At 35.1% G+C, this 16,740-nt stretch overlaps 1 protein-coding gene across 1 annotated transcript in view; it reads right to left on the reverse strand.

The window, feature by feature from the left end:
* Positions 1–16,740, reverse strand: part of STXBP4 (syntaxin binding protein 4) — a gene marked incomplete at its 3' end in the record, with an annotated part of 112,783 nt that overhangs the window by 81,302 nt on the left and 14,741 nt on the right. The window contains exons 2-4 of the mRNA XM_008585150.1: positions 5,335–5,411; positions 4,790–4,914; positions 3,184–3,316 (exon numbers count right to left, since the gene is read on the reverse strand). Coding sequence (XP_008583372.1) covers positions 3,184–3,316; positions 4,790–4,836 — 180 coding nt within the window. The remainder of the gene's footprint in view (positions 1–3,183; positions 3,317–4,789; positions 4,915–5,334; positions 5,412–16,740) is intronic.

The raw sequence follows: 16,740 nt of genomic DNA on the forward strand, positions 1-16,740 counted from the left end.
AGGAACTGGGAAAATGTCTTTCCGAAAACATAGAGATGGAGAGCCAGAAAAGTGGAGGGCAGGAACCACACTATATAGAGCCTTGTAGGCAACCAAGTATTAGAAAGAGTTTGGGAGGGAAATAGGCACAGTGCATAACAGCAGACAAAGATATTGAGAGGGCTGATATAAAGTGATGATAGTTTAAGCTATGCCAATGAGAATGGAAATCAAGGAGACTGATGGGTTCAAGAGATATTTAGAGAGCAAAAAAGTCGACAGAATGTGCTAATAAACTGCATATGGTTGATATGGGAGAGAAAGTAGTTAGGAAGCTGTTAGGATTTCTGACTTTGTACAATTGAAAAAGGTGTCATTCATCAAGATCTGGAAGACTGGAAGAAGCCCTGTTTGGGAAATAATAAGCAGACAAGAGCGTGATGTGAATAGCATGGATTCTGTCTCAGAAATGTTGAGTTTGAGGTGACTTTAAGAGATCCAAGTGGAAATGTTGATCGGGGAATTACATATGGAGGTATGAAGCTTAAAAGAGTATCTCAGCCAGAGAAAAGTTCTAATGTTGAAATGTTGAGGACTCCAGACTGATATGAGACTAGGTAATAGGGTAAAAGGGTCTCCAAGTTCTTATATTTTCTTAACTCAGTAACCAGTGCATTTGTTCTAAACCTATATGCTGCCTTTATCTCTTAGAACTGGGAGAATCTTATCTTCTTTCCTACTTGAACTGGAAAAAAAATGAGTTCATGATATTCCAAGTTTGAACTCTGAATATATTTTTCAAAGAAACATGATATTCTGGTTCTATTGAACCATTCTTGTATTCCCATATTTTCCAGGAGAAAAACATTTGAGGTGGGGGGTAGCTAACCATAATTAAAGAAAATTCCTTTTTGAATTCCAATAATCCCTTACACTTTGGGAAGTTTGGGACATGAAAGGAATATAATCAATCTATAAGTCTGAGATTGCTTACATTGTTAATTCTGAGACATAATTTACAACAAAATTATAGCAAGTTAAAGCACTCATATGCATTTATTAACAGTTGTTCAATTCAGCAACTTAATAAGGATAACATTATGAGCCTGTTTCCTAGTCTTTGAATACACTTACTATGCATAAATGTTGTGCACATTATGAATTTATTGACATACCTAAAACAGTACTTAGAACACAGAAGTGTATTATTAATAATAAAAAAATTAAAAATAAAATTGCATCCATTTTGTATTTGCAGAATAAATATGCATATAGCTCTCCATCCTGAGAAAATATTCAAAAATAAATGTAAGCACTGGAAAATTACTTATTCTTCTCCTCCTACATCTTTCTATATTTTGGCTGTTTTCTTCTGTTGGACAGGACCAGGTATAATCAAAGAACATTAATAGCTCTGTGCTGCCCTCTAGTGGTAAATAGAGAATATTGAAGGGTTTTCTGTGTGTGTGACTATTTTTTTATTTTTATGAAAGCATAAATGATTATACATATTTGTGGGGTACAAAGTTAACTATCAATAGCTGTGTACAATATGTGATGGTCAAATCAGGATAGCTTATTTATCATTACTATACATAATCATTCTTTGTGTCCAATAACAAATTTCTCATTCTCATTAACCCCCTTGCTTTTTAATATTCTTTTAAATGAAATTCTAAGAAAGCCAACAAGAAAAAAGTATATATATTAGAGGTATAATTACTTAGACTGCTAACACTGACAGCAGATAAAGAGTCCTTCAGCACCACTACTGTCAACTTATAACTCTAACTGCAAATATTTTTCATGGTAATAATAAAGCATAAATTAAAGCCTGTCTTAAAAGAAAATTCTTATTTGTTGGGTACCTTTACCTATTATTGCATTATATCAAGTACAGTCTAGAAATAACTTAGCTATACTGAATACACACACACACACACACACCCCTCAGCTTAAAAACTAAAGTAGTACTAAACATCTTAATTCTTAGAAGAAAAAACTCATTTTTGTTTAACATTTAAATATATTCTTATTAGGTTAATAATTTAAATTTGATAGCCAAATATTTATTTCATTATAATGTCTTAAACGTATTACATAATACTTAAACTTGGAAAGTATATTTGGAAGATGCCTTATTATCTGAGCAAGCCTGAAACAATTAAAATAATTGCGACTATGTTGGAATTTTTGATGAAACTAACAAGGAAAAAAAAATCCATTTGAGTAGATAAACTACTTGCTAAACAAGTCTTTACAGCTGTTGGGGATCGAAGGGGGGAGAGTAAGAGTAAAACTATTTATTTAACCAAAACAACAAGGATGATAAGAACAAACTTAATAAGAGGATTCTTTCTCATGCTATATAACCTGATATTGATAGAATATTTTGTTAAATTCTTTATATCCCATATCTCTTCAAAAAGAACTGGAGGCAATTTTCAACAAATGACATATAAGAGGGTAATTCAAAAAGTTTGTGGAAAAATAGAATTAAAAGATAATACAAACCTTTCCATGAACTTTTTGAAGACCCTTCATATAATCACACTAGTAAAACAGAAGTAGCAAATGAAATCCAAGAGAAATGAGAATGCAGATATAGTACCCAGTTCCTTAACCAAGTTGCTGGGGTTGTGTTTCAAATTTGGGTCTGAGCTTCCTAACAACTAAAGTGAAAAAAAAAAAAGGACATTCTGGTCTAACTCTAACTTCTCATGTGGGCAACTGAGTGATATAATTAAAAAAAAAACAAAAATTAATGTAAATTCAGAAGTAAGTAGATTTTGTTTGCTGTTTTTGTTTGGGTAGTTTTGCATTTAGGAAAGGCTAAATGAAAGTAGCTCAAGTTCAACTGATCCAACTTAATGAAAACTCAGGAGTATGAGACAGATAACGTCTTCAAATATAATTTCTTTCAACTAGACTTAGGGTAAAAGTTGAACAGAATATAATAAAGATGTATATAACCTTAGTTAGACACCGAAATATGTGTTATTTTTGTATATGAAGAACCTATTCATTTGCTAGGTTAAAGCTCTTTAAGGCTAAACGTCTATCTTCCAGTCCTTTTGTATCTCTCATGAGATATGGTCACAGTGGACATTCAGTTAATACTAAGAATTTACTGATAAAGTAGAAAAACAAACCTCACCACTAGTGGGTTTTGTTTTTGTCTTTTGTTAGGGGAGTTATTTTTACCTTATAACAGTCTCCTCCGGGAATAATTTCCTGAATATATACCAAAGGACCTTCATTTCGGTTAATTCCTCCTAGGATCTTCAAGCCAAGGCCTGTTTCCCTGGTAACTGTAATCATTTGAAAGGCAGGATCCCTAAAATAAAGTAAATTAGCACTCACAGGTTAAGCTAGAGATCTGTACCATTTTTTTCTTTAAACTACTTGTTAAATCAAATTCTTAAATCTAGACAACCTAAAATATTTAGTACCTACTAGTAACTACATTTTAAAAAGTTTGGTGATATAAAAGCAATCAAATGGATTTTCTTACCTGTATTTTTAATTTTCTCTATAAAACAACCAAGACATAAAAGAATTTACAGCAATAATGGTTCTTTCTTTGGAGTAGAACAAAGAAAAATACTTTTGAAATATTAATTAAATTTAAAGATTTATTAATGGTGACTGAAGAGAATTGCTTTCAGCTGATTATTACACTACACTGAAAAATTCCAAAGCCAAATAATTTAATGAATTAGGTAAGTAACTTTAAAAGACACGTTTGTGGCCATTTAAAGCACATCCACAGGATAGGATACTATGCACTTATAATAAGGAACAAAGGTCTTTATAAACTGATACGAGGTGATCACCATGACATAATTTTAAGTTAAGACAAAAAGGCAAGGTCAAAGCAGTATGTGTATATAATATGCTACCTTCTACTAAAGAATATTCTTGGAAGTGGAATCCAAATAGATATATTATGTGAACATATATGTACGTATATTTATATTTATATGCATTTGCTTATGCAAAAAGAAGCACTAAGAAGAAGAATAAAAATGGTTATCTATAGGAGGAATGAGGGCACAGAGTGAAGGAGAAGAATAAGAGTAGGACTTCTCCGAATATAACTTGTTAAATGTATATCATGTATTTGCAAAATGGCTACTAATTCCTCCAATCCTTGTGTGCATGCCCCTTGGTAATGTGACTTTGTTGCTCACTTCCTTAAAAGTAAAGTCTACATCTCCACTCCTTGAATTTGGACTTGGCTATATGAATTGATTTTGCCAATGGGACACCAGCAAACATGAGAAAAATAGACATTTGAAAAACTTTGTGCTTGTCATTAGGAACCATTCACTACCATGAAAAAGCCTGAGCTAGCCTGTTGAAGGATGAGAGACCAAGCTAAAAAGATCTCAGCCACACAGCAGAGCAGAACTGCGAACTGCTCAGCCAATCCACCGAATCACAGGAAAGAACAGATGCTTACTGTTTTAAAGCACTTTGGGGCAGTTTATTAGTCAGCAAAAGCTAATCTTACATTACGTAATCTTTATACTGAAATTATAAAACATTTTAGATGTTCAAAAAATAAAATCAAATTTAAAAGAAAAGCAATCTCTACAAATAATTTTAAAGAGAATGATGATTGTGTCCATACATTGATTTACATCAAAAGGTAATTCAATGTATTATTTTACTCATTACTCATTACTGCTTTCTTAGACCACATTAGATAGCCAGCTATAAAAGACTTCCAACCAAATGTTCATTAACAGTCTATACATCTCAAACTATGATATTTCAAAACATATTACACTTAATTTAAAATTACTTTTCAAGTAGACTGGATGATACTACAGCAGATGTATTTTTACTCATGATTTCACCACAGCAGCCTTGGATGTAACAGATGTATAAATGAAGATCTTGATGAAGAGTCTATAAAATCTTCTTTTCCTAAGATTGGAGAATTAGAAAACAAATTGTCAGGTCTTAGAACAGTCAAATCTGATTATAACTTTGTATAGGTTATAATACAATATATGCCTTTGTATAGGTGTTAGATGTATTTTATATATTTTGGGCTATAGCATTTTAGTCATTGATGATAACATCTGAGAAATATAAAGACAGCTCTCTAGATAGGTCTATATCATTATGAATATCTGTATCTTCATAAAATCCGCATTCTCTGGCAAAGTGAATACAGTTAAGCTTAAGTAACTATTATAGCTTCCACGATTGGTAAGCTTAAATATCACATAATCACAAAAGATTGAAGAAAACGTTTCTTGTGAGCATAAAGCTATGAAGTTTATATTCAGAAAAATAAATATATTATACGCTTGAAGAAAACAGAAATCTTTATTGTCTCACCAATTTTCTTGAGGGACTTCCTGCAGATCCTATATTACTTTGCCTCATATTGCTCCATAAGCTTCTTAAACACTTGCCTATGAAAAGAAAACAATATGATTGTAATGTCTTGGATAGCTCCACTGTGAAAATTACAGAGAATAGTGCAATTTCATTTAATTAAAACACACTGTATTAGAACAGAGGTTTACCACCTCTGCATAAGAAATATAAATGAAGCAAAGGAATTTAAAGTTGAAAAAGCCATTAGCATCCGTTAGCACAACTCTTTTACTGAAGAAGTGAGTAACTAGATTTGAGAGAGAGTGTGTTTTTCACTGTTTTTCCAGCTAGAACTCGGGGTGTAGCGCCTACAGCATGGAACTTGAGACCTGAGATCTGGGTTCTGATTTCATCTTTTCGGCTTCTCCAAGCCTCAGTTTCTTCATAAGTATAGTAGGTATCTTCATTGTAGCAATGGTTTCACAAACAGATACACATGTTGAAATGTACCAAATTGTCTCACATTGTTACTAGACTGCATTTTTTAGGTTCTTGGTCAAACCATGAAGATATACCTTTCACGGACCAAGAGGGCCCTGCATTGCAGTGAGCACCCATACAATGAAAGTCAAGGAAGAGGGACAGACAGTCGAAACATTCGAAAAACAGAGCTTTAATGCAAAACAAAATATTTGCAGGAGAGTGCGCAGGCGTCTTCCAGAAGGAAGAATGCACTGTGGATTCTTTAACGGAAGGGTTTATATGTTACTTTGGGGTGGAGGTTTTCCTCTGTCCTAAGGTGAGGAATATTCGGCCATGGGGGAGGATCTAGGGTAATTAAGGCCTAACAGGCTGATACGAGGTTGTATCAGCTTCCTGTCATGAGTCCCTGAGTTTCTGAAGTTTTCTGGACATGCACAGTGGGGCATTACTCCTAATGCGCAGGTGCTGCGGTTTTTCCTGATATTAGTTTCTTGTTCATAAATCGCAAAGTTCCAGGTGTAGCATGCTGACTAGTTGTGTGGTTAAGCTGTTGTCAGCTCATTATGGGTTTACTACAAAGCAAGGAAGTGGTTAGTGCTGATTCTGCCTGAATATTCATGAGCAGCCTCCCTGGGGCCCGTCCCTCTTCTATCCTGCCTCAGTTTTAAAGATCTGTTGTTTGTTGTAAATCAATTATTCCTTAATGAAGTTTAATTTTTTAAAAACCCAAAACCTGATTTTCAGTTAAAAATGGCATCTTGACCTGCACATATTTTCTGTCCCTCCCAAGAACCCACTGGTATGAGAGTAAAGGGTTACAAACTGTAAAAATTAATAATGTAAATAGTAAATAGGAAAAGAGAAGAACAATCAGATGTATACTGTCAACAAGTTTCTGGAACATAGAAAGTAAACAGTGGAGTGATAATTGATAAAAGAGGACTAAAGAAGCTGCCACCTAGGGCAGTACTTCTTAAACACTTTTAAGTTTGAGCACACACATAGAAAATGGTAATATTTAGGGCCGAGCCCGTGGCGCTCCCGCCGCGGGTTCGGATCCTATATAGGGATGACCAGTGCGCTCACAGCGCTCACTGGCTGAGCAGGGTGCGGCCAGTCTCAAAAAGGACAAAAAATAAAATAAAATAAAATAAAGAAAATGGTAATATTTATATGCTGAACTGGGGTAAACAGAGGTGACATCCTCCAAGAAGCTGAAGGAATCAATATCTCAGCATGACAGCAGCTGATTCACAGCAAAATTCTGGTCTAGGAAACAGATGCAGGCAAAAGCCATCTTGCAGAATTCCAGAGAGGTTGTGGACTTAGAAATCCAAAGTTCTAGGAAGTTCTGAGGCAGAGAACTAAAATCAAAAGGATCATTCTATCTCTTCTCCAACCACTGTATGAATTGAATGGACCTCCGAAAAGAAAGCTAACTACCTTTTGGGAGCCTAACAGAGTTGTTCTCACTGGCCTGGATGTTAAAAAAACATATTTTAACTTTCACAGCTACAGCAGTTGCAAGCAACAGGAACAGTGGAAGCATGCAGCTCAACGGCACCCAGAGAAATGAAGCCACCAAGCAACAACACTGACAGCAGCCAAAGTCCAGCAGCCACGAAGCAAGAAAATTACTCAGTACCCCACGAGGAAAAGAGGGGTGACTTGAGGGAAGAGTTTAAAATCCTAAGGCTTTGACTAGTAGTGACTCAGAGTCAAAAGTCACTGCAGTTGTCCACAAGATTGATATAGCCATGGAAGAGAGTTCAATTCTAAAAGTAAGTTTGCATAAGCTCATTACAGATTGCTATAATAATGCATGCATTGGGCAGATTGTCAAACCTCAAGGTAGAAAGTTTTGCTATAACAATAATAATAGTAACTACCATTTAGTGGCACTGTGTGTCACATACTATGCTAAGTATTCCAAATGAACTTATTTAATATCGTGGAAAATGCACTAGACATAAAAAACATTTAGTTCAAATAGCAATACTGCTGTGTGCTAGTCATATGGCATTACAAAAGTTACCTAAACTCTTGACATCTCCTCATATTAAGGTAACAATAGTAACACTGAGCTCAAAGGGAGATGTAAAAAACTGAGCAGTCTTTCCACTGATGCCAGAGTGAATAAGATCCCCATCTAGTGGTGATTTGTCCTAACTGGGCCCACGGTCCCCAGGTCCTCTTGGAACATATCCAAGTCTAATGGATGCGTCAACACTAAATTTCTACAACAGATTCAATACGTTATAGTTAAGATATTCAAAAAATATTTCTACTTTAAAGTATTAAAATAAAATTAAATTATTCCATCCACCTAACAGGCCTGGCAGTGTCCTAAGTGCTAGAGATGAGATAAGAAGCAGAGTCCATCCCCAGAGATAATCAAATAAACAGACATCAGAGGGTGTGAAGTGCTCTGACAGTGGTATGCGCAAGGAGCTAAAGGAGGGTGGAGGAAGGCCTCCAAACCCAGAAGGAGGGGTCGTTCATTAACCAGTACAGCCAGGCACCATGTGAGAGGATTTTCTTCCCACAGGAGCCCCACAAGGCAGGTATTATTAACCCAATTTTATATAAAAGAAAACTAAGTCATGTCACTTGGCCACTGTCACAGGCTAGTGATAAAGTCAAATTTGAATCCAGTTCTTCCTGGCTCCAAACCCAAGCTTTTTTTACTACAGCATGCTGGGAAATTAATTTATGTGGAAAACTTCACTCTCCAAAAGTGTAGGATGAGAGAGTGTTAACATAAGTAATATGCTACCTCTTTTATATGAAGATGACACTATTAATTAAGTTTTTTTTTTTTACAGTAACAGAAATGGGTTTAACCCTATCTATACAAACAGCAAACCTTTTTTTTTTCTTAATGAACAATATATCCATTGTCATATCCTTAAACATCATAAATGCCTGTCCCTTCCCTTTCTTTTACACAAACTTGCAAGGCCCTCAATCAACAGAGGTGCTAGTAATGTTATACATTCGCACACAAACACACACATTTCCCCCCCCCAAAATTCACATTAATGAATGACACAGAAGGAAAATATTCTGCTCTTTTACTAAAAATATGTGCATTCAAGGAAAATGTATCATTTTTCTAGTTTGGTGAGTCACATAGGATAAAAGGTTAGGTCAGCAAAAACAGAAACACTGAAGAAAAAAACCTTGTTTTACGAGATGAATCTATTCCAGAATACTTTGATTAGAACTTGACTTTGATATATAAACCTCTTCACTAATGATTTTATTAAACCAGTTTTCATCTCATATAATCTGAAATCTTATCATAAAAATCTGCCCAACATGCATAATGTGTTTGAATAAGACTTAGTTTATATTCTCAGAGACATGACATTCAACACTTTCTAAAACTAATTCTCTTTAGTAGACCCAAAATAGAGAAAATAAAAGGGAAAGGTATAAAAATTTCTCCTGCCAGAATTTGTAGTAAATATTAACTTAATGAAATTACCATAATACCATAATGAAATTGATAGACATTGCCAAATTGCCCTCAGAGTTGTACTAATTTACTAACTTACGAATAATCCTACCAATAACAATGCCTGCTACTCCAAATTCTTACCATCATAGTATATATGTTGCTTTGTCTCCCACAGATTTGTCACCCCTTTTCCCCTTGGTGATGGAGCCGCCAAAGATTACTCAAAGCCCATCTCTTCTGAGTAGTGAGAAGCCCCGAAAAGGGGTTAATCTCCCAGAACCCTCAAGAGAGAGGCATTCCTTCCATTTGGGAAATTAACCATGAATTGGGGTTCTCTTCCCACATTTATTCTCCAGACCAGGAAGTTACAGGAAGAGAACATAGGTGGCGTTTTTGCTAAGTATAGTTTAACAATAGAAGCTGGTAACATTCAGTAAGATGACATTCTATAATGCAATTAAGTCGATCCACTAACAAAAGCTTGATTTTAGCAAACATTCTCTTCTTACAGCAATTTCCCAGTATCTTTACATATCAATCAGTAACCTGTCTGTCTTTGAGCCAGCAACCTTGCTGTGTTACAATTCTTTATCTTACAACAGAGACTGTAGCCTGGGAAAAATTTCTTATCCTTTGCAAGGTCAATATTTGAAACTGCAAGGCTTTGGAAAACCAGGCCCTGTGAAGTACATTTGCTTTATGCATACTCCATATATATACCACATAACTTTTGGATTATTGCCAGTCTTGATGAAAACAGTATCTTAAGAAAGTCTGAGTGAGGCTTAGTTGTTTTTGTTTTTGTTTTAATGCTTTAAGAACAATTTAGTCTCTCCTTTTATGTAAACTGTGTTTTCATATGTTTTGCCAATTTTTCTATTCAGTTTTTTTTTTCTTTTCAGTTTCTATGAGTTCTTAAATCCTAGGAAGTTTAGAATTGCAAATATATTTCCCCCCTTTTGTTCTTGGTTATGTTTTTTTGTTGTTATGCAAAAGTTTGTGGCTAAATTTATCAATTTTTTGATTTCTGGGTTTTAGGTCAACTTAGCAACTCCTTGCCCTCTCCAAAGTTATAAAGAACTCTCTCATATTTTCTTCTAGTACATTTACAGTTTCATTTGAAAATCTTTGATCCATTTGCAATTCACCCTAGTGTACATACAGTATAACTCATATTTTTTCCCCAAGATCATCCAGTTGTCTCAAACACATTTATTAAATAATCCTTCTTTTCCCCACTGATCTGAAATGCAACCTCTATCATATACCAAATCCCATAAGTACTGGGTTGTACTTTAGTAACATTTATTCTGGTCCTTTGGTTAGTCTGTTTATTTGTGCACCAATGCCATTCTATTTTATTTATTGAGTCTTTATAATATGTTTTTATATATGGTATGACCAATCTCCTCTCATTGTTCTTTTTTTAACCAAGTTTCCCTGGTTGTTTTTGGTTGTCTATTTTTACACATTAACTTCAAAATCTCTTTATCTTGTTTAAAAAACAAACCTGCTATTTGTTTGGGAATCATATTCAATTTACAGATTAATTGAAGAAGTATTGGTGTCTTTATGTTATTTTGAGTCTTCCTATCCAGGAACTTGGTATAGTTCAAGTCTTCTTTTGTGAACTTTTGTGTTTTAAAGTTGTCTTCATATTGGTTTTGCACATTTTTCATTTAGTTAACACCTAGGTATTTTATCTTTCTTTTATTGTTATTAATTTAAAGCCTTTTTAAAATCCATTATTTTGTAAATGACAAAAACTTTTTCAGAAAGCCTTAAGTGTAGTATCTTCTAGAAAATAATTTTGCCCTCCCACCCCAAATTCTACTGCTTGATTAAATGTATTCATTTAAAAATATTACAAATAAACCAACTAAAGGAGAAACAGGCAAATTCATGTTAGATTTCTGTTAAAAATTGTGTAACTGCAATATGCTGGTTTACATCCAAATATATCTTAACACTTCAACACACACACACTAACACACCACCCCCTGCTTATTATGTTATTAATTAGAAGATTTATTAAGTTGTCATTGTAAAGATTAAAATAATAAACCTAGAATAGATTAATAAGAGCTTAGTAAGCAAGAGCCTAATTCCCATCCCTCTTTGCCAAAATATTTTTATATTTACTTCAGAGTACTTAACAAGCTGTGAAGTCAAGGAACACTAATGTCTTTTAGATGTTTGTCTAAAGTGAAAAGATCATCAGAAGAAGAGAGAAAAAGAACAAAGTGTGATACCAGTGAAGGAGAGATTTGTTGGTTTAATACTAAACTCAGTCTCTTCATATAAATAGTAATAACAATTCTAAAAAGATCATGAGTAAGGTGCTTTGTCAGAGCATTTAGAGGTCTCTGAAGATCCATGTTATTATCTTAACCAAGTGACTGGGGATCTTTAGTTCATGTTGAGTGTGAGGGCCTAGGCTTATATTAGTATGTTGAGAAGATGTAAAATTAATTCTTTCAGTAGCTTGTTTTGCTTTCAGATAGTACCTGCTTATCACATTAGCCTCACTGGTAATCAACTGCTCGCACTCTTGCTACCGTAACCGTGCTTGCTTATTGCATTAGCTATTGCAGCAGCCGCATGAATTCTGAGAAAACAAAACTTACTACTGTACTAGCTAAGTGAATGCTGAGAAAACAAAACTCACAGAACCCAGAGGAGTCCACCTATATAAACCCTGTAAGACCTAAACTCAGGGCCCAGGTCTTCGAGTGTTAGCTCATCTGGACCCACTGGCATAATAAAATACCTGACTCTCCAACCCTCTGAGTGCTGACCACTTCTCTGTTGAGTCTGTTCCTTAACAAGTGGAGAGGGAATAAAAAAAAAAAAGAAAAAGAAAAAAGGAAGAAATGCAAGGAGGCTTTTACTCAGAGAGCACTGTTAGTCTTTCCAAGGGTAAAGGAGAGATTTAACTTTTAATTTTTATTTTTTTTAGTTATTCTTTCCTATACAAAGTAACCAGATTCCAGACAGAGCAATAAGGACATATTGGTCACATCTTGATTTTTAAGTTCAAAAGAGGAAGATACGGCTGAGGTCACAAGTATCTAAGAAACATAGGCAAGCATGGCTTATAAAATATCCCTTGAAAATGAAAATTTAGCACATTTAATAAACAATTATGAACAACAAGAAAAAGAGGGTTAAAAAAGTGGGAGGGCCGGCCTGTGGCTCACTCGGTAGAGTGCGGTGCTGATAACACCAAGGCCACGGGTTCGGATCCCATATAGGGATGGCCGGTTCGCTCACTGGGTGAGCGTGGTGCTGACAACACCAAGTCGAGGGTTAAGATCCCCTTACCGGTCATCTTTAAAAAAATAAATAAATAAATAAATAAAAAAATAAAAAAAAAATTAAAAAGTGGGAGAAAAAAACATTTTAATTAGGGGCATCTGGGAAGACAGGATATCAATAATGAAAAAATAAAAAAGTGGGAGAAAAAAACATTTTAATTAGGGGCATCTGGGAAGACAGGATATCAATAATGATGGAAAATCTAAATCCAGGGTTTGTCTACCAAAGGTAGGATAACTAGATTTATTTTAATACTCTACCGGTGGCAAGGGTTGATCCAGCAAATACAAAAAAAATATGTTACTTTCTGAGTAACATCACAGAATAGTAACTAATTACAAAACATTAGAAACAACCTAATCATGTAAAAACTAATAATTGGTTAAGTAATTTACAGTATACCAATATAAAACAATGCTATGTAGTCATCAAAATAGATCTAGCTGAAAAACAAGAGCAAGGTAAAAATAGAATATATAGAATAATTCCATCTTTCAAAATTACACTTAAGGAAGAATATACATTAAAATGTAAACAATAATAACTGATAATTTGAATTAGGTTTTTATTTAATGTTTTTAAAACTTTTCTTCTTTAAATTATTTATTTTCTGATTGATTCGCAACAAGGATATATACTTTGATATATTATTTTAATAAAGAAGAAAAAATATCAAAAAAGTTATCAGGTTTGGATCTCCCTTCTTGGAATCTAGTATTTAAAGTGAGTTCCTTCTAGTGGTGTCCCCTTTAATGTAATTTTCCTTTTATGTCATTCTCTTCTTTAATCTCTGTTTGCTAAGGTATCTACCAATTTTGCAATTTGAAAGAGAAAACAACGTAGAACTTGTGTTCTCCCCCCAAAACTGACTACCCCCTATAAACAATTTTTTAAGGCTACTCCTTTCTGAGCAAATTGACAGGCAGTAAAAACAAATAAGATACACTTTTTTCCTGCTATAATTTAAAAAGGAAGACTCATAGCAAAGAAACTCATAATACAAACTGCATTTAATGTTACTTTCTTCTGAAATTAACCACCTATTGTCTGTTTCAAAAGAAAAATTCAAAATTTTCCTTGCCACTGGTTTTAAACTTAGAAGTGTGATGCATCAAGAAGAGCGCTGGTCTACAGGTTTGAGTTCCATTTCTGCCGATCACTAGCCATGTGACTTTGAGCATGCATTTAATCACCCAGCTCCCCAGTTTCTTCATGTGTAGAATGACAAAATCATTCATCAAGTGATCTTTAAAATTTCTTTTTTGGCTCTAAAAATCAATAATTTCACACCAGGATTATTAAAACTACAAGCTCCCCAATGTTTTCTGAGGGGAGGATTTTCTTTTTAAAATGTCCATGCACCTTTAAGATTAGTCTGGTAGCCTGCAGTCTAGTCATTTGGGAGGGATTAGAGGAGAGAAAAAAGGGTACTAGTGTAGAAACATTTCACATTAAAGTCATTTCAAGAAAAGACAGTGGCATGATGATTGTGCCTACCCAATAAATAATCTGTCTGAATTCTAAGACTGGACTGACAACTATAAAATGACTACTACTTATTGATTCACTAGAGCTAACGTTAAAAGTATAAATATTTCTTGTTGTAAAGTTAGACCTATAGATTCAGTATTATTCTTGAAGACACGTAAAAATCACAGCATTTGGAAACTGTGGCAACTTGTATACCTTATCATATCAGAGATTCTTCAAGATGGCATCAGCTTATTTATATAGCCCTAGGGTTGTTTAAGAACATTGGCAAAAACAGGAATGACTCCCTTCCCTGGGCTAAACATTACTCAACTGAACTGATCCTCTTTAAATAACATGAGAGTTCCAGGAAACCACTATATAAACGATCGAAGAGTTATTTTACTATTTCCTTTATTTCGTACCCAAAGGCAATATTCTCCTTTGCTCCTGAATGTTTTTTTTTTTTTTTTCTTTCAAGAATCTAAGAAGCTCAGGAATGCTGCTCATTTGTCTTGGGGGTGGAAGTATAAGTATCCGCCTGTAAAGCACAGCCCAACCCTATGGGCAACACCAGAAAACTGTTTCAAAGAAGGAATTTTAGGCTTCGAAACGTGAAATCTTCATCAGCACAACAGCTCACTGCTCTCAAAAATTTCCTTATGTTATCTCAATGCCTTCTGCTTGCTTTCATTCATATATTCATCTACTCAGCACAGTCATGTGCAGGCACTGTACTAAATGCTTGAGATATTATGGTGAACAAGCCAAGATCCCTGCTCTTATGGCATTTACATTCTAGTAGTGGGAGAAAAACAATAAAAAAGGAAACAATGAAATGAACTAGATTTCAGATACTGAAAAGTGATATCAAATGTGATTGGCCAAAGCAGTGCTGATTTAGACTGAGTAGTGGTGCTCTACCTAGGACCCAAATAATAAGTTAGCCATGAGAAAAACTGAGGGACAAAACACTTCAGGCAGAGGAAAGGTCTCAGACAGCAAGACAAACTTGGAGTGTTCACAGAACAGAAAGAAGTGTGGCTGGAACATGATGAATGGGGAGAGAGTGGTAGGAGATGAGGTTAGAGAAGTAGGCAGGGTCTAGATTACCCAGGGTCTTATGGGCCAGGGGCCATGGTAAGGAGTTTGGATTTTTGCTTGATTTTATTTCACATAATCTGACTGTTCTCAGGAGACCTGAATTTATCTTTTGCCTTATCTCTTACATTTAACCTAAGGTGGGCTGTCTTTTGAATTTTCCCTGATTTTCTGCCTTTGCCTTTAACCCTGCATATTCCACACAGGTAGAATGTGCAGGAAGATTGACAGCCTGAATCACGTCAGACTGTCAGTCCGTCCATTTGGGATATAATATTGTCTATCTATCTATATACATATTTATCTATCTATATCTTGACTAGGACTGCCTACATAAATTACAGGGCCCGATACAAAATAAAAATGCAAGGCCACATGTTAAATAATTATTAAGAATTTCAAGACAGTGACAGCACAGCATTAGAGCTAGTGCAGGTGCCATCTAAGTGAGGGGCCCTTTCAAGAGCAGGATGTTGTACAAGTACATGGTCACACACCCAGAAAGCTGGCCCTGACTTTGATGTTAGCTGAATAAATGAATACCATCTACTGATAAATGATTTCTGTTTTCATTTCACCTTATCTGTAAATCACGCAAACTTACTCAAGATCTTTTAAATGGAGTAAACTCTCAAAAAGGTGGCATAAAGGCGGATGCCAAAAAAACCCCAAAAACTAGGATATCAAGACTTACTGATATAATTACTGAGGTAATTTCATGGCATTATTGTACACTATTGGAAATCAGTGGTTACCCACTCCGTTCTCATGCAAACTACAATTCATTTGTTGTTACTGTTTATTCCAATACATTACTCTTCCTCTTTGAGGGACAAGTATTGAAATAGCAAATTAACAGCTGTTAGCACTGTGGGGATAACTGTTAGGTATTTTACATTACTGAACGGATCCAGTAGTTTTATTAGGCAAACAACTAGGAAATACAGTCCAGAGACTACCATACTAGGATTGAAGTTGTAATTTCCTTAATTTATATTATGCATTAAAAATACTAAAAAAATGTAATTACAATCCAAAATTTACATCCTTATAATTCCTTAAGTCTTTGGAAACTCTGAAAACAAATAAATAATCAGATAAGAAAACATTTTGTGAATATCAAAGTGATTTATATAAAAATAATTTAAGATAGATCTTGGACGTGGCCCGCACCATCTTGGACACAGTTCATGCCATCTTGGATGCGGTCACGTCACCTTGGACACAACTAACATCATCACGGACGTGACCAGCACCATTTTGGACATGGTCTCATCACCTTGGATGCGACTGACGTCATCAAGGATGCGACCGGGGCCATATTGAGTACAAAATGGCAGCCAGTCTTTTTCCCTACCTCATGGTTTCCTTAAAGAAACCGCCTACCTCGTGGTTTCCCAGACAAAGAAACCCTTCCACTCCTGCCTGGAGTTACCTCCCATCTTGACTAGTCACCCCTACCCACCACAGCTGCACCAATTATTGACCTGATCCCACAGAGCAGCACGCCCCCCCCCCCCCTTTTTCGGGCCCACCAACCCTTTTAAATCTCTGTCTCCCTCTGCTATCCACCCTCTGCTCTCTTGATG

Source organism: Galeopterus variegatus, unplaced genomic scaffold (genome assembly GCF_000696425.1).
Source record: "Galeopterus variegatus unplaced genomic scaffold, G_variegatus-3.0.2 Scaffold3472, whole genome shotgun sequence".
In the NCBI taxonomy this organism is placed as follows: domain Eukaryota; kingdom Metazoa; phylum Chordata; class Mammalia; order Dermoptera; family Cynocephalidae; genus Galeopterus; species Galeopterus variegatus.